Genomic DNA, 19,344 nt, shown 5'->3' on the forward strand with positions numbered 1-19,344 from the left:
CTCAATCCACAGCCCTGGTAAGTCTGGGTGTACCTGCTGGCTCACTGGAAAATAGATTGATTACGATTACCATTACCATTACCATTACGATTACGATTACCATTACGATTACGATTACGATTACGATTACCATTACCATTACCATTACGATTACCATTACCATTACCATTACGATTACGATTACGATTACCATTACGATTACGATTACCATTACGATTACGATTACGATTACCATTACGATTACGATTACCATTAGATTACGATTACCATTACCATTACCATTACGATTACTGTCAACTTGTCCAAAAATCTCAAGACTTGTGAAAGTCTGAGGTTTAAAAGTTTTGACAAATTTTGATAAGTTGAAGGTCTCTGACCTAGATAAAGGCTTGCCAATCAGTATGATTTCTCATATTTTGAGGTCCAAATATGGTAATATGGGAATGTTGTCTAAAATATGCTGGATGCAGAAAGTCTAGAGTTTATAATAAAAAGGAGAAAAAATGATAAAAGTGTGTCTCCACCTCAATGAGAATCTCAGGAAGCCAAACAGATAAGCATCATAGGAATAACAGCCTTCTTGGTAAGTCTCGATAAATTCATGGAATGTTAAATTTTGACATTTTGGCTAGTTGGACGTATTGAAAATATGATTTTTTGATAAAAATGAGAAAATGACTATAGATATATGGATGTCTATTTATATGCACCAAAAGTTTATTTCAGATGACAAATCCGATATCTTTTCATCTATTTTACCCGAGGTGTACATTTATGCAGGTCTGACATCTGAATGCAATTATTATTTAACATTGTTGTAATGGACAATATTTTGCGTCATTTTTTTTGAGATTTCCATTACAATGTGAGTGCATAAGGAATTGGGTTATCAGACCTGCAAATAAGTGCCCGTCGATTTTATCCCAAAAATGAGCTTGGATAAAATTTTCATTCATCAAGTTTTAAATGATTATTCAACGATTTTTTTCTTTTACTAAGAAATGATGAGGTTTTCCAAGATTAAAGGTGGAATAATACTCACAATTTAACCATTCCCAATAGAGAGTATGCACTTGGCTAAGAAGTTCAAAACATTGCCATCCGGAAGTATAACAGACCAACACACAAAACCATGTGTAACCATAGTCTGGTTAATACAGTTTAGTGAGAATTACTCATAAACGTGAATGGCCAAAAAAAGAAAAAAAACAATTACAAAGATCTGAATCAACTTCATACTATTCCCTATCTACCCATCCAGTTTCCCAGCCACCTGTAGGAGAGTCCAGTCAAGGGGGTGACACGTGCCAAGTATCCATTACTGATATATCTCCGAAGAAGGGAGGCTTATCACAGGGCAGTCCTCAACACAAGCGTATCACTGACCTGGTCGGTAAAGATCCAAGCTCATGTAAGTTTAGAGCATCCGATTTATATTATGTCATTGATTGCAACCTCTTCTGGTTCAAATGAAGAAAGTGTTAGTTAGTGTGAACTAGCTCACACCTTCAACACTATGATCATCATTATCACCGCCACTTCACTTTGTTTATGATGATGATGATGATGATGATCATCATCATCATCATCTCATCATCATCATCATCATCATCATCATCTTCATCATCATCATCATTATCATAAAAAAATTAAAAAAAAAAAAATCGCTTTATTTATCCCCATGGGGAAATTTGTCTTTAGGGTCTAATCCAAGGGAAGACTGGAATAACCCAGGCATCATGCGTAGTGCAGCACCACAAAGTTCTATTGTATTCACTTCTTTTATTTCTCCATTCCAAATGTGGTCCTTCACAGCTATAAGATCCATTGCGCCAGAATTTATCCAGGTGTCCATAGCATAAGACGGACAATAGCAATTACTCATGATTACCTTTTGGTTATGATAGTAGTCTATTCCAAAGTACTTTCCACCAGATCTAATAGAATCAGCTACCCAATCTTTGCTGAGTGGACATGTGGATTATAAAATATTTCAACTGTCTCAGGGCTGGATACTGTTACTTTACGTGTTAAGCGCGTGCTATAACAACTAAGCTAATTGGACTCCCATTCCAAATGTAGTTTGACTTCATCATCATCATTGCCTTTTTCACCCTAGGTCAGGGTATAGGCCACAGTTTCCATCCCTCTCTATCTTGAGCTAACTTTTTTAAAATCTCGTTTTATGTCTTATCACTTCTCTGTACATCAGCTTCTTTAATTCTTCTCCATGTTCCCCATGGCCTTCCCCTTGATCTTCTACCCTGAGGGATCCATTCCAATACTTTCTTTGTTATAGTGGAGTCATTCTTTCTAAGGGTGTGTCCAATCCACCTCCATCGTCTTTTTCCTATTTCCTCTCCCACTGGTTTGTGCTGTGTTCTTATCCAGTTTGACTTACTTACTGTTGAATTATAAATTTTAAAATTTTGAATATTTTTTCACTTTCCTTTTTTTTTCTCTAGGGCGAGACAACGGCACCACACTGTTACCAAATAGTCGAAGAGAAAGCAACACAAGCAGTCTGAGTTCATACATGAGTAGTATGAGGTCCGATACGTTCTCCTCTAGAAGGTCAGTCATTTGGAACCCACTGCATCAATCGTGTATCATGTTGAAATGAACTTGACCTAAATTAAGTTGAGCAACGTAATACAACGTAATATCCACTAAACATGCTCAAAGTGCTTTACTAGAGGCCTGCCCAGCCACCAGTAACACTTGACATCTAGCACGAGACATGACTACTGTATGGTGATAGTACAATATTATTCAACATAGTCAACACTCTTAATGGACAGATAAAGAACTGAACTAGTGTGTATGAAAGATGCCAGACAAAGCAAGAAAGAAAAATACAAGAAGAAAAAAATGAAAAAAACATCCCAAAAAATCAGTCGACCTCGACTGGGGATCGAACCTCAGACCTTCTGATTTCCGGTCAGACGTGCTACCATGTAGATGATGGGTAATCAGAAGGTCTGAGGTTCGATCCCCAGACAAGGTCGACTTATGTTTTGCGATGTTCTTTTTTCTTCTATTTTTCTTTATTGCTTTGTCTGGCAACTTTCATACACACTTGTTCAGATCTTTATCTTACACTGGTGCCTGCTCCTTAATTTCTTAATTTAATGAACACACGAGTACGGTAAGAGAATGTGCGATAAAAGCCCTTTCCAAAGACTCATCATTTGCACCAAAAGCGAATGTCATACCACAAAGCTGCATCATGAACTAGTTAAGGAGCATTGAGTTAAAATGAGACAAAATGATTAGAAAGAAGAAATGTCAATTTCAGTTCAAGAAGCTAAACTCACTCTCATGTAGACCTTCAGAGCCATGGATCCGCAGTTGCTCGCAACCCTTTGGATAGGATGCTAGTCTATTTCAAAGTACTTTCCACCAGATCTAACAGACCCAGCTACCCAATCACTGCTGGGAGAGAGAGATAGACATATATATATATATATATATATATATATAGAGAGAGAGAGAGAGAGAGAGAGAGAGAGAGAGAGAGACATAGTCGCCATTTTAATTAAAATTCAATTGTTTGGCATACATTCTTCTTGATTTTAACAAATCCTTAGTTTTATGAATGGCATTAGATGAGACAAGCTTGTGAACATCTTAAATTGAAACTTGTCTTTATAATCTAATAAATTGGCTCATCATAAGCTTATTTTTCAGTTTTATAAAATTTTGAATTACTTAAGAGACGTGGTCAACTTTCCTTTTTTCTAAAAAACTTATGTTGAAAGAATCAAAGTAAGATTTTGTCATTTTTCCTTATTTTCACAGGTCAAGTGGGTTTTCTCAATTTTCATCAAGGAGGTAAGCATAACATTTTATCTTGACTATTAGTAGGATGGGAAAAAAAAGAGTTTTTCATAGCCTGTGGAATGTCATTTTACGTAGGTTTGTCTAGTGTTAAACGGACAGTAATAATTGCTTGCTACCTTTATGATAACAATAGAAAAGAAATGAATCATGAACATGTATTATTGGCAAAATCCACTAAACACTCTCAAAGGACTTTACAGAGGTGTCCCTCAGCCAACAACAATCTGTGTAACATAAAGAATGAAACACGACACCAGTTAAGCGATGTTACAATTTTTTCTGACAGACAATGCTGTCAACAGTCAGGCATTCATTCATTTTACACCTGAGCACAGTGAGAAAATGTGAGGAAAGGGCCTTCTTCAAGGACTCAACTATGCACTGCTAAGAGCGGACTCAATCCCCTTTGATCTAACAGACCTAGAATTCTTGGGTGGACAGAGGGTCACTAACAAACCTTGACTTCACAGGTCTCTTTGTTTGTGGAGTCAGTGCTATACTAATGATGGCCAAAAAAACCCCAAACAAACCGAGAAAGCAAGCAAAAGCAAAATCAAAAACAAACACACAAACAATAAACACACACACTTTAACAAAAACAACCCAAAAAAAATAATAAATCTGATAAATATTGACTAATTTTAAAATACACCCCCCCCCCAAAAAAAAAAAAAAAAAGCAAAGCAAACAAATAAACTTAATGAAAATCACCTGGTGAAATGTTTTCTTGTAAATTTTTTTCTGTTGTAAATTCTTACTTAGATAATTTATCTCTTTGATTTTTTTTTTTACCCTCGCCTATAATGATATACCAATTTCCATTAAATTATTAATGAAAACATTCATTAATGTATGTCATACATATTGTTATGTCTGTTGATTAGCTCCACCCGATGTGTACATTTTTTGCAGGTCTGACATCCAAACCCACTTTTGGGCCTAATTATTGTAATGGATAATATTTTGCACCATTTTTTGAGATTTCCATTACAACAATGAGGCCATAAGGAATTGGGTTATCAGACCTGCAAATAAGTACACGTTGGCTCCACTTCATCTCTTTCAGGAATGGAAGCATACAATGAATGTCCCATAACGATAGCAATGTAATATTCACTCTTTTACTAAATTAACCTTTCAGATCCAGTGGTGCGTCCAGATTGAGCATTGCCAACTCTCCGTACGAGTATGACATCACAGGGAATCTGCCCAACCCCGTCTCTAGAAGAAGCAGCGGGGAAAGTTCCACAAACATCGGCAATGTCTCCGCCATGATGCAGAAAGCCAATCTGGGAAGCAGATCCAGTGCTGGGAGTATTGGCAGCATGGGAGGCCTCGCTGTCACGAGTCCTCCTTCAGCTCTACATCCTGCAGGTTCTTCGTCTTCTTCCTCGGCAATGCCCTGTGGAGGAGGGGGCATCAGCCATGTCCCGATGGCCACATGTGCTGTTGGTGCTGGTGCTGCTGCTGCTTCAGGAGGTGGTTGTGGAAGTGGCTGTGCTGCTGCTGTTGCTGCAAATGGGAGTCCTGGAGGTGGTGGTGGTGGTAGAGGAGGAAACAGTGGCAATGGTGATGGTGTTGGATGTGCTGGAAAAGGATCAGGGAATCGCTACTACAACGAACGTCTTGCCAGGTAAGGAAATTTTAAATTATTTTTATTATTGGCTATGTGGTCTTGTGGCATGACACTTGGTTTCAGATGGGAGAATCCTGGTTTTGAGCCTCGCTCAATCCATAGTTGAGTCCTGGGAGAAGACTCTTTACTCACATTCTCTCACCGTACTCTGGTGTAAAATGGGTACCTGGCTGTTAACATCATTGTCTCTGTCAAAAATAAAATTGTAATATCGCCTAATAGGTGTCATCTCTTGTTCTTCATTTTATGTGTTGCTGTTGGTCAGGAACCCTTTGTAAAGCGCTTTGAACACATTATTTGTCATGACACATAAGGGAACACTTGTCTCAAAATGATATTATTTCAGTGTGATGTAGATACTGGAAAGTTAATTTATAGTCAAAGGTGTGAGGCTTGGGAGAAGATTTTGTGTTCCATTGTGTTGGTTAAGTGACAGTTGAGTGGTGGTTGATTATTTTAGTGTCAAATTCAATTCCAGCAGGTGTTTCACCCGAGTGTGATAGATATCGTCTCAGGGGTAAACTTGGTGCTTAAAAGGCATTGACAGATATTTTTTGTAGCAATTGCAGTATCAAAAGGATTCCTGCCGATCAATGTTCACTGTAAAAATAGAGATTTGGTTCCAATTGGCCAAATGGGGAAAAGGGGGAAAGGGGGGGGGGGGGGGGGGTAAAATAAAGCATTGTAAAGTTAGTTGCAATGTTTAATCCATTGAATTGTTCTACATAGATAATCATCTTTAATATGTTTATTTTTATTATTTTAAAATTTTATTTGTATAAACATTCAATTTATTACTTTATTATTAAAAAAAAAATATTTACCCAAATATTTATCTACATGTTTATTGTTGTCTATCATTTTGAATATATAAATGTTCATATTTATTTATGTCATCCATTTCATCCCCCAGGTACTTTTCCACCAGGAAAGATTCAGATGGGAATCGATCCGAGACTCCCTGCATGACGCCGCTTCCTCATGAAATTCCCAACAGGGAAATCCGAAGAGCCAGTGACCCGGTCAAATCGAAAACGGACTGCAACAACACGAACGATGACATCATGATGGGCAAATCCTTACAGCGGTGTCGTAGCCTCAACATGGTCAAACCGCTACCTACCCCAGCCAGTATGAAGAGCCTGAAAAACAAATCGGGTTCAACAAACACTTTCAAATCTTCTCATAGCAGTATAGCTACGGATGTCAGCCTGTCCGAGCTGGGACACGGTAACATCAAGGGACGTCGAAATTGTTCTGTGACAGACGCAGAGCTTGAAGAGAAGATGTTGGAAGATACTGAAGATGTAATTATACCAGACGATATGAGACGGTTTCTTGACGAAACTGCAAAACATCATCTTCATCCCCATCATCTTCATCCTCATCATCATCTTCATCATCATCATAGCAGTAACAATAATTCTCCTGGGTATGTTGAAGACGGCGCAGATGGAATTCTCGAATCGCTCGATACAAATAATGACGTTAATAACTATGACGATAACAGATTCATCGGTGCTGGACCAAGCTCGGGATTGAGCCCCACTGGAAATAGCAATGGTGGTAATAGTAATAGTAATTTAGCGATAATGAACGCTAATATGACCAGTCCCTATTCGCCCTCGCATCACCATCATCGTCATCCTCCTACTCCTCACCATCATCCTCTTCAGGTTGGAAATCTACAAGTCCAGACTGGTTTTGCTGACCTTCAAGGAGTTGGAAGTGGTGGTGTAGTTGCTGGGGTGTCACCATCCCAACCAATGGATGCTCTACAACAGCCTAGTCCATGCCAACGTCACAATTTTAGTGGAAATAATAACAATAACAATGACACAGAACGAAAGAGCAGCTTCCAACCAACCGGCAATAACAGCGACGTCAGTCCTTGTATTAAAGTTGAAAACTGTGGATCGGATAAACAGTGTAAAGATTCCATGTCTTCTTGTTGTCATCATAACAATAATAGTAGCTGTAATAATAATAATAATAATAACAATATTATCACTAATAATGATAACAATTTAACGACTTCACCTTCAAACAATAACAATCATTTTAACGTGAAATCAACCAAGTCAAGGACGGAGACTCTGTGTAGTAGTGTAAATAGTCAATGTCAAGGTCGTGAGAATGACAACACGAGAAGAGCAGCGGTCATGACGGGACATCACATGACCGGATGTGGTCCGAGTGCAAATCTTCAGCATCTTCCATGTCAACCACAGCCACCCAACTCCTCAAATTTCAATGTTAGTAATAATACTGGTAATATGATGGCACCCTGTGGAGCTGACTTGGGATTTCATCAACAACCACAAAATCGATTCCCTCCATCTCCCTCACCCAGTTTGAATCATCCTCATCATCCTCATCCTCAATGGGGAACCAGTTCAGGCAGCGGGCCTGTTGCTGCTGCTTATCTGTCTCAACAGAACCTCATGCAACATCAGCTTCAGCAGCAATATCAACAACAACACCCCCACCCCCACCATCATCCTCATCCTCATCCTCACCAACTTCAGCAACACCCAAGCATGGTGATGCCTCCACCACCACCTCAACAACATCCACCACCAAATCTAGCCTTAGAACAACGCCCAATGTCACAATCGTCATCCTCTGCAATGCAAATCCAAATTCAACCTCAACAACAACCACAGCCACAGCCACCAACAGTATCAAACTACCCCAATCTTTACCCACACGGGGGTCCTGCCTTACCGCCTGGAGGGTTCAGTCCTATGCCACCTCCGGGTGAGAAGCCAGTGTCAACCCGCCCCCACCACCACCATCACCACCACAAACAATGCGTCAGTCCTCAAGTACAAGTCCCTCACATCAGTCAGTCTCAAATCCCTCCCAACGCCAAAGCAGCCACCAGAAACACCAATATGGCGATGAAGCAACCGAATCAAACTCCCTTACAAATATCAGGCAATAATAATGATAATAGTCAACAACCATTACCCTCCCCCTTGCCTCCACCACATCCTCACAATGCTATGATTTCACCCAATAGCAACAATAACAACAACAATAACACAATTCTTACCTCTCAGCCATGCCACTTACCCCACCCACCGCTTCAGCTACAACAACAGCAGCAGCATCATCAAAACACCCCCTACCCTCAGTTTGGACCATACCCACCTCCACCTCCTCAACCTCACAACCATCCAATCCACCCTCATCTACATCCAAGCCAAGGTCCACCTCAAAATCCTCATCTCTACAACCAAAATATACCACCTCACCTAAATGCTTACAACAGCAACAATCCCCAACATCCATTCTTGAACCCACAACATCTACAGCCAGTTCACTGCCACCCACCACCCCAACCCCACCCCAACAATACCAACAACCAACAGCACCCGTCATACCATCCAATGGAAATGTCACCAGGATGCAACCAAGTAACATCTTCAACGGACTGCAAGGAAACCACAGCGCCGCCAATAGAAGACTTCATGGATAATCTCACCTCCATCTCTACAGAAAACCTCATGGACAACATCACCTCGATCTCCCAAGAGAATATAGTATACAGTCCCACCCCAGCCTCCATGCGAACAGCATCTCAAAACTCTGGTCGTTTTAACTCTCTGATGAACACTTCAAACATGGTTGTTAATGATATGAGTTCTGTTCTGACTCAGCTTGCTGAGGAGAATAAATATTTAACCATGAGGCCTTGAGAAAATAAAGCGTATAGTCCTAATGCCACTAACTATAGAACTTGAAATCAACAATGATATCTTACTACGAGGCTTGGAGTGAATATTTGATGTATCCCCACTCACAACGCTAGCCGTGTTTTAGTTCTCTGATGCATGCGTTTACGTAGCTGTTTACGATATGAGCACTGTGCTGACTGAACTTGCAAAGGAGGTTAAATAGTAGACTGGGTGTACTCAAGATTGTAGACTGGGTGGCCACAAGATATTAGAATAGGCGTGCCTCATTCCCCCCCCCCCCCCCCACTCCACCCCCCTCCATCTCTCCCATTGTTTCATTATGGCATGCTTTCAACGTGAACAACTAGATACAGAGGTAGATTTCATCCATCATCTATTTCTGTTCTCTGCTGCTTAAATGGCCCATCCATGTTGCGAGTGCTGTTAAACCTTTAAAAACATAAAAACAAAACCAGGTCCTGTACATTGATGTTAAAGTCCAAGGAACAGAATTACTCATGAAAATCACTTACAAGGTTGTTAATTTTCCGTATATTTACGGAATTCAGTACCTATGTTATAAACCTTCAGTATGTTTTCCAATCACCTGCTAAACTGGGAAAAAAAAGTAAGTACATAATGTCTTTTTACTGGAGTTCAACCCTCATTAATGGGTTGTTCTATGTGTTTGCGTTAAAGTTCAGTAAATTTTGCCTCCTGAATTGTCAACCCAGCACATAAATTTTACTTTAATTTCAATGCTACACTTCAACCCTTGTTATTTGTTAAGGATACAAATTCATAAAATGTCTATTGAATTTCCTATCATCAGCGATTGGTGCTTGTTTGTTGTTGTTGTAGGTTGTTGCTATAGTAACAGAAAGTCATCTTTTACTTTCATATCACGATAATATAGTCATTTGTTATCATAACTCATACAGTATGTAAATAGTTGTCACTCAAGTTTGCATGAATCTACATTCATATCTCAATTATTCTAATCTCGATAACTCATGTCCACATAACGGCTTATAAGATATGGTCTCTATGAATTCATATGTTCTCAATTTTCATGTTTTTTATTCTTCACCGAATCGTGTTCACTTCATAAATAACAATGTGATTGTTTCATTCTTTTGATGTAGAGACATTGATGATATTTGTAAAATGATATACGGTGATATGGTTTTTCACTTTATAAATAGCAATGTAATGTTTTTTTAGTTCTTTTGATCTACAAAAAGTGATGATATTTGTAAAATGATATACAGTGACACAATGTTGTTTTCACTTCATAAATAGCAATGTATCTTTTTCCGTTCTTTTAATATAGAAATATTGATGATATTTGCAAAACGATATATGGTGATACAAGTACATAATAATGTGTAGGCGGCGCCTTGAAAAAACCACAAAGGGTAATTGACTACAACGGCAAAAGAAAAAAGGCAGCAGTTTGTAGTTGTAAAATGACTCCATGGTTGATTTTCTTGTTTTTCCCATTCAATTCACATCTTTTTGAAATGTTTATAATGTTAATAACATATCATTGAAGAACTTGTTTTGAATATCTCTCAATATATAATATAACAAACTATGAAAGAAATGGTTTTATCCATATATTATATTATAATATAAGTAAATAGAGTGAAATAACGAATGGAATGTATTTCTTTAATGCAAGCATGAATGAGTTAAAAATGATCCATTTTTATCACCCTACAACACGAATCTCAAAAACCCATCGTGACATTGTGACATAAATCTCAAGTCAAAGTCATACCAAGCTGCTAGAAGCTGTAGAATGGAAAAAGTAATAAACAAAAAATAAATATAACGGCTTCAAAAAAAGAACAAAATACCAAACACGGAACATTTCGGGCTCAAAAGCCTTCTTCAGCCACCAACAAAATAACAATAAAGACATAAATACATTACTAAATTCCAGATAGACGACAGATATATATCTGGAATTTAGTCATGTATTTATGTCTTTATTGGGTTTTTGTTGTTGGCTGAAGAACGGTTTTGAGTCCGAAACGTTCCGTGTTTGGTATTTTGGTATTTTTAAAAGTTATTATATATTCATTTTGTTTATTTCTTGTGACAAAAATCTCAAGTGTGAATTGTTTTATTACACCAGGTGTTTTATAAAGGATATTGGATCATTTATTTTTTTTAATGTCCCCAAGATTGATAACATCTCCACTTTCAACAACGAGTCAACACTTACCAGTTTTTTTTTTTGATATCATTTGCATTTTGTTGTTTATCACATTTTTAAAAAGAACCATTTCTATCAGTGCCTTAAAGTCTTTTCTATACTCAACCTGTTTTATTTTTATATTCAGTTTATATAACAAAATATAACCTTAACCTTTTCTTATTCACTCTTTTTTAACTTTCTCACTGGATCAACGAATAATATCCACAACCAGATGGCAAGCAAAATAAACTAATTACAAGTTAATTAGACAGCGCAAGTTGGCTTTCTCGCGTCATAACAAAAAGTTTTGAAAAAAAAAATACTACTCTGCCTTTTTTTAAAATATCTATATTAAAGATATTTTCAAAAAAATGATTCTTTATATAGCGCATTATCCACAAAATGTGCTCAAAGTGATCCTCAGATCACAGCAACACTTAATAAATTGGATGAGACTTGACGCCTGTCAGGCGATGTTACAATATTATTTTCTGATAGACACAACGCATTTTACACCTTAGTACAGTGAGAGAATGTGAGTTGAGTAAGGAGCCTTTTTAAAGGATTTAACTAAACACTGCCCAAAGCACGACTCAAACCGTGGACCTTCCGTTTCATGACGAGTATCATACCACTAGGCCACATAGCTGCATATTAGACCTCTTTTATTTAAAGATCATTCATTTTTAATTGCAAATCTTGATTTTTTTTTTACTAGATTCCATATTCTTCTTTTTTTTTTCCCAAGATGAGGGTTATTGTAATCGATCGGTATTTCAATTTTTTTTTGGCAAAAAAATTTGAATACGTGTATTTTGTTGGGTTTTTTTTTTAAAGTCTGACAGAAATGTCCACTTTACTTTTTCAAATGTGTGACCTACCACCTCAACACACGCACACACACACACACGCACACACGCACACACACACACACACACACACACAAGTACGCACACATGGCCAAGTTGACACATTCTGTCCTGTTATATATATTTAAAAAAAATATAAATCTCATTTCAATGAATAACATTACATTCAATTTGGCTGAAATTGATCAATATATGGATATTAAAGCAACCAAACAAACCCAATTTATATCAGATGAATATTTCATTTTTAAAACATAGAAGATGAGAAGAACAATATCTCTGTTGAAAGTAAAGTATTATTTGATTATACAATAAATATTTTGATAAAATTTGTTTTTTCTTCTGCCTTAAAAACTACAATCTGGAGAGGTAGGGACTGTGTTAATCCATTACAAAAGTGCCATCATCAGAGCTATAAAAGAAAAATAAGATATTTTAATATATTATTATTATTATTATTATTATTATTATTATTATTATTATTATTATTATTATTATTATTATTATTATTATTATTATTATTGTTTTTATTTTTGTAACGGATGTGAATGAAGCCTTATTTCTTCTTATTCTGTCCTTTTTCAGATGGGAGAGATTTGTTTTCACTGTATGCATTGCAACTCCGCTAGCTGTGACAATTTAAACATTATATATACGGAAGTGTGAATTCCTGCAGAAATTGCAAATTAACATTTCATAAGAATATTTAATAACCTGTACTATTACGATTTCAACACTTTTTTATACTGCAAACGTTTTATTATGATAGAACAGAATAGAAAATAAGCTCTCTAGGCAGATGAAAAGTGGACAAAGCTAGAATCGAGATGACCTAAGAGTGTTGATAGGGCCGTTAAACATCTTTAAAATCCCCGACAATAAATGGTAATTACTTTTTCATTCAATGCTGAAAAAAAAAAGAACCTGACGATTTTGATTTGATCAGAAAAGTAAAAGTTTGATATAAACTATCGGGTAAAAACAGCAATGAAATGAAATTATTATTGTGTCGTTGATAGTTAGGGCCTATACGGATGTGTGGTCATGAGAGATGTAGTTATAATATTGATAGACTAATAATGGAATTTAATAATAATAATAGTAGTAATAGTAATAATAATGATAATAGTAATAATAATAATAATAATAATAATAATAATAATAATAATAATAATAATAATAATAATAATAATAATGATGATGATGATGATGATGATGATGATGATGATGATGATGATGATGATGATGATGATGATGATGATGATGATGATGATGATGATGATGATGATGATAATGATGATGATGATGATGATGATGATCATGGTTGTTGTTGTTGTTGTTGTTGTTGTTGTTGTTGTTGTTATTATTATTATTATTATTGTTATTATTATTATTATTATTATTATTATAACACTAATACTGATTATGATGATGGCGGTGATTATGATATTAATATTGATGATAATAATTGTGATATTAATTAAAATGATAATAATAATGCAGGCCTGCCAACCGTCCCGCATTGTGCGGGACCGTCCCGCATTTGCGCCAAGCCGTCCTTCATTTTTGAAAATTATTTTCGAAAAAAAAAAAAAAAAAATCAAAAAAAAATCGAATCTATAAAAAATTAAAAAAAAAAAATCAAAACAGAAATAATCGAATCTATAAAAAGAAAATATAATAATAAAAAACCTCTACTTTATTTACTATGGATTTCAAGTAATTATATGGGGTTCTATCGTTTACGGTTAAAATGGTTTGCGTCGTAAGCATGTTCAGTTCGGTCGGGTGTCCCTCTTTTCATTTTCAAAAGGTTGGCAGGTCTGATAATGATATTAATAATAATGATGACAATAATGATATTAATAAGAACGATGATAACGATAATGAAAATAATGAAGGAGTGTGTAGTAATTTGTTAGTGAATAATTAGAAAGTTCATGTTTTTTCTGTCACAGTTATCTGGAGGTTGCAGCGATTCTAGAACTACCAGCGCAATGTATGTTGTACTGCCGGAGTGCTGGGTGGAGTTCACTTGGTTTTGTTCTTTCCCCAGTCGGAGTCCTTATCTGGGATGGAAGCTGTCAAGTGTATAGTTACAATTTTGGGAGATGGTATTTTTTCCCCTTGTAAATTATCTCTCTGTTATGTATTGCTATATGTTGTTTTGAATATATAATGTAAGCATTTAAATGTGTTCCTCCTAGTGGGATTCTGTGCTCGTGTCTGGAGGAGACTTTTCGGTGATCTCAAAACTAAGTACACTGACTGATAGTGTGCTCTTGGAATCTACACCTGTTCCCTATTCGAAGCAGTTCCCTATTTGTCTTACTTTTTCTTGTATAAATCAAAAAAAAAATTTTTTCTTTGACTATCCTATTTCCTCCTTTTTGTTTACTGGCGCTGATATTACCTAAATGCGTTGCAAGCACCGTAAAACCCTTAAAAACAAAGATATGTTATACTGGATTCAGTCTTTTCCTGGTTGTTACATTGTTTTCTCTGTTATTATTACAACTGCTGTGACTGTTATACTAAGACATTATTGCCTTGACATCGTCAACATAACGATGGTGTTACTGTTGTTATCCTGACACTGTTCACATGTAGCAATATGATTGTCATCAAACAGCTGTTGTGGACACCATGTTTAATTACTACTGCTGATTTAGAAAGTGGCCGATTGCTCAGTTTGTAGAGCATTCGCTTCACACCCAATTGGACCGAGGTCAATCCCGGGTGTTGTCGATATTTTTTCCAAGGTAGTAGACACTATCTAAATCTACTTTTAAAAATTACCAGTCTGTCCTTAATCCGTTAAAATAATGCATTTTAATCCTTTATGCAATCGCTCGGTTGGGTGGGGTTCCTAACCTCCCATAGTGGGCAGGGAGGTACTTACTGTGTCTTTGTACCCCCTATATATGTTTTCCAACTTGCTTTCTGTCTTTGTCTTGGAATGAGATTACTTGGTTTTGTTCTGGCCCTGGGTGAGAAGGAAACAGTCAAATGTATAGTTAGTTTTTGGAGATGATATTTTTTCCCTTGTAAATCATCCTCTGTTATGCACGGTATTATGTTTTGTTTACATATTATATATGATTTGTAAATATTTGAGTGTCTTCCTCTTAGTGGAGATCTGTGCTTGTGTCTGGATGAGACTTTTAGGTGATCTCACACTATTTACTTTGATAGTGTGCTCTTGGAATCTACATCTGTTCTCTATTTGAACAAATTCCTATGTGTCTTACCTTTTCTTGGATGCTTTAATTGTAATTCTATAACTTTTTACTATCCCATTTTCTTCCTTTTTTACTGGCGTTGGTATGACCTTAATGTGTTGCAAGCGCCGTAAAACCCTTTAAAAAATCACAAAACAAAACAAAACAAAAACAAAAAACAAAACATACTAGCTCGGGCGATAAAACGTTGTTTTCCGGAAGTTTTATTGATTTTTATATATTTGTCAGTTTGGAGCCTATTTAGGCCAACGGAAGTTGAAAAGCAACACATTTTCTATATCCATTGTTTTTAAACACTTGTTTTACATACAAAGAGGGATTTATGATTCTTTTTAATGTGATGATTTTACTGCTCTACCCATGTTGTTTACGTATTACACACAGTCTATATCAAGGTGACCTTGTTATGAAATGTACTCTTTAATGGTTTTATATTTTATATATTATATATCCATGTGCCTTATATTATTACCGTTCATTTGAGGGAGGCGGGGGGGGGGGGGGGCAAAAAACAAACAGCCAAAAACAACTTTAAATAAAATTTTGGCCAGAAAACTCGTTCTTCAAATATCGACAGATGAAGTCCCAGGTTTTAGAGGGTTTTTTTTTTGTTTTTGTTTTTGTTTTTGCTTTGTTGCTCTTGTTGTTGTTGAAAGATGAGGGTCATTTTCATTTTTATTTGAATAAAATAGTTTTCTTGCCAAACTTTTAATAATCTGTTGTTTTTTTTTTTTTGGTTTATATTTAAAAAAAAATTTTTTATTAGAGTGCGGCAGATTAGAATTTCGTTTTTGGTCTTATATATTATTATATAGGCTAACATCTTTTGTTTTGTTTCCTCCCCCCCCCCCATTTTAAAGAATATTAAACAGTTATAGAATATTATGATACTTTTATAAACATTTGTACAAATGAAAAGTTAACACAAACCATTTTAAATTGCTATTTGATTTGTAATATATAGACATTTTAATTGTTCCGCTTTTGAAAATTGATTTAAGGTTGTTTTTTTTTTGGTCTTGTTCCTTTTTTGTTTGTTTTGTTTTTGTAGATGAAGCATATTATCAGTTTCTTCTTTTTCTTCTTCTTCTTCTTCTTCTTCTTCTTCTTCTTCTTCTTCTTCTTCTTCTTCTTCTTCTTCTTCTTCTTCTTCTTCTTCTTCTTCTTCTTCTTCTTCTTCTCCTCATTCGCTCAAACATATCAGTTCAAAGAACAGTTCTATATTCTTAAATGGTATCGATTACTCGTTGTTTCCTGCTATTCATTTTATTTTTCTCCCCGTATTTTTTTCTTCTCCTATTCTATTTGTAGCTTTATTCATAAGAGGTTTGATCACAACAGTGGTTGAATTAGTATGATTGTTTTATTTCATTTTTTTTTTAGGGGGGGGGGGGGGTTGTAAGATGCATTGCGGCACTTGCCTTAGGTGACCTTAAAAATGAGCTGCGTGTGTTCAAGACTATCATCGTTAACACCGACGTGTCTATATTAAGAAGTCCGATGACCGAACGCTATTATGGAAATTTATTTAATTCACGTCGATGTAATGGGCCAATATTCCTATGCTGGTATGAGGGTATTCCCATGAGAACAATGAGACCAAATCAATTTGGGTTAACAACCCTATGAATCCGTTACAAAACAAAATACGACTTTTCATACTGTTTTTTAACCCCCCCCCCCCCCCTCGGATAATGTATCCGGCCCAAGTCATAATGGTACCCATATCAAAATAAAAACAATTTACTGAATGAGTTGTTTTTTTCCCCTCATTGACATCATGTTATGATTTTAGCACATCATGTCTTTAAAATAGGAAATATTCTATCTGGTCTGTTTGGAGCTCTCTTTTCTTTTTTTTTTTCTTTCTTTTCTTTTCTTTTTATTTCATTTTTGTTTGTTTGTTTGTTTGTTCTTGTTATATGCACCATTAATACCGTTTTCTATCATACTCACATGCACGACAGATTATGACAAAAACTGATTTTTTTTCTTTTCATTTTTTTTCTCTTCTTTATTTTATGCATTTTGGCCAGAGAAAATTCCTTCAAAATATCGGAAGATTATTTTTTAAATGAAATATCTCATACTTGTTTAAAAGTCTCTTTCTAACCTGTGACTTCCAAAAATAAAAAAAACACTATTTTGATAAACTTGTAGCAAAATTTGGGTCTTTTTAATCAATCGATATTTGAAGCTTGAATATAGTTTTTTTCTGGTCCAAATGATGAAAAATCGATAGTATATGATTTGTCAGAGATAATATGCAGAATGGTAATTCGTTTCTTATGCATTTGCCAATTGTTACTTTTGTTTATTTTATTATATTTTTTTTTTTCGTTTTTTTTTTTTGTATTGATAAGATATGTTTTTGAGATTTTACTGACAATAATCGTCTCAAAACGGTATCATGTCAGGATTAACTCACTCAATCCTAAAACCGACAACATCCGTAGTTTACCCAGGTTACTTTTACCCTATACCTATTACATTTTTTTTCTGAGACAAATTATAGGCGTACTATCAAAGGTGATGATTTTAGTTTTTTCAATGTTAATTGCAGTTGAATAAAACTTTCTATGTACCTACATGCTCATTTTTGACACATTATTTTCCAATATTTTGAAAAGTAGCAAAAATCTCTGGGATTGGATGTGTCAACTCGATGCTGAACATTGAATCTATAGCCACAACATATAATATAGATTATATCATATCTTGATGACGTCTTGGGTTAATTTTCATTCGTCATGGTGGAGAATATTATATGTGACCCATCGTCTCAAAACGGTATTAAGTCGGGATGAACTACTGGATGCTGAAAATTAAATTTATTGACACAAAGAAGCTTGGAGCTGTTTCCGCTTCGCTATGGTGGAGAAAAGATACTATTTCTTGCATTGCAAACGACTCTAAGGTCGTGTTTCTCATCATTTCGTGTCTAAATTCATTTTTCTGAGTCTTATTCATCCCGACATAATACCGCTTTGAGACGATGAGTCACATATACGATTCTTACACTCTTGCTTTTTTGGAATTCCGGACGTTTTCTCAAGCTTTGCACGAGCTTGCGAGTACGCGTTGGGAACAAAGTTCGAATTCAAAAAACGCAAGAATGAAAGAAATATTTTATTCTACCCCTCAACCGATTCCGATTTCGTCATTTCTGAATAAAAGGACATGTTCAAAATTTTTCTAATGATACATTTTGTTAAAGAATCTGATTTTTAGTGAAATTTACGCTCGATAATCTGACGTCACAAATTATTATTGTACACATGATAATATTACGCGTTACAATTAAATTTAAGGAGAGGGGTGGAATAAATACCATTTCTTGCATTGCAAAACACTCGAAGTTTGTACCTAATATTCTCATTATAATTTTGTTACTAAATTCCCTTTCCGACGTAATACCGTTTTGAAACGGCAGTGACATATTTTGATATTTACACACTGCCTGATATTTGATTGTAACCATATTTATGTGACCCCTGGTCTCAAAACGGTATTATGTCTGTTGATTAAAATGCTGAATAATAAATTTATAGCCAGAAATTTAAACTTGGGTTGAGTTTTATCGATGAGAAAGAATATTATGTTTTAGCAAATATTTCAGAATTTTGATCAGTTTAGCTCTAATGTGAACGAAGAGAGTAAAGAAAAGGGGCTGTTCATGAATGCGAAGAAGACAAAAACAATGGTGATAACAAAAAAGAAAGAGCCCATAGACATAGATATAGAATTAGAAGAGTGTCCAGTGGAACAAGTAAAGGAGTTCACGTACTTGGGGCAGTTGGTAACATCCGATGCAAAGTCTGACAAAGAGATCAGGAGACGAATAATGCTGGCCAAAAATGCGTTC

The 19,344-nt window shown here is 35.7% G+C and overlaps 1 protein-coding gene across 3 annotated transcripts in view; it reads left to right on the forward strand.

Moving 5' to 3' along the window:
• The window catches only part of LOC144958215 (uncharacterized), a 166,655-nt gene extending 156,865 nt beyond the window's left edge, over positions 1-9,790 (forward strand). The window contains exons 16-21 of one of the 3 annotated variants that reach the window (XM_078890025.1): positions 1-17; positions 1,262-1,411; positions 2,466-2,574; positions 3,802-3,834; positions 4,985-5,476; positions 6,393-9,634. The exon at positions 1-17 is cut by the window's left edge and continues 125 nt beyond it. In XM_078890025.1, coding sequence (XP_078746151.1) covers positions 1-17; positions 1,262-1,411; positions 2,466-2,574; positions 3,802-3,834; positions 4,985-5,476; positions 6,393-9,183 — 3,592 coding nt within the window. In that variant the 3' untranslated portion in view covers positions 9,184-9,634. Of the gene's footprint in view, positions 18-1,261; positions 1,412-2,465; positions 2,575-3,801; positions 3,835-4,984; positions 5,477-6,392 lie in introns of all 3 variants that reach the window. The other 2 variants (XM_078890024.1, XM_078890023.1) reach the window with 2 other exon arrangements.
• Positions 9,791-19,344: the final 9,554 nt, after the last annotated feature.

The sequence above is a fragment of the Berghia stephanieae genome, chromosome 12 (genome assembly GCF_034508935.2).
Source record: "Berghia stephanieae isolate SIO BIC M18660-M18661 chromosome 12, UCSD_Bste_1.3, whole genome shotgun sequence".
Taxonomy (NCBI): Eukaryota; Metazoa; Mollusca; class Gastropoda; order Nudibranchia; family Aeolidiidae; genus Berghia; species Berghia stephanieae.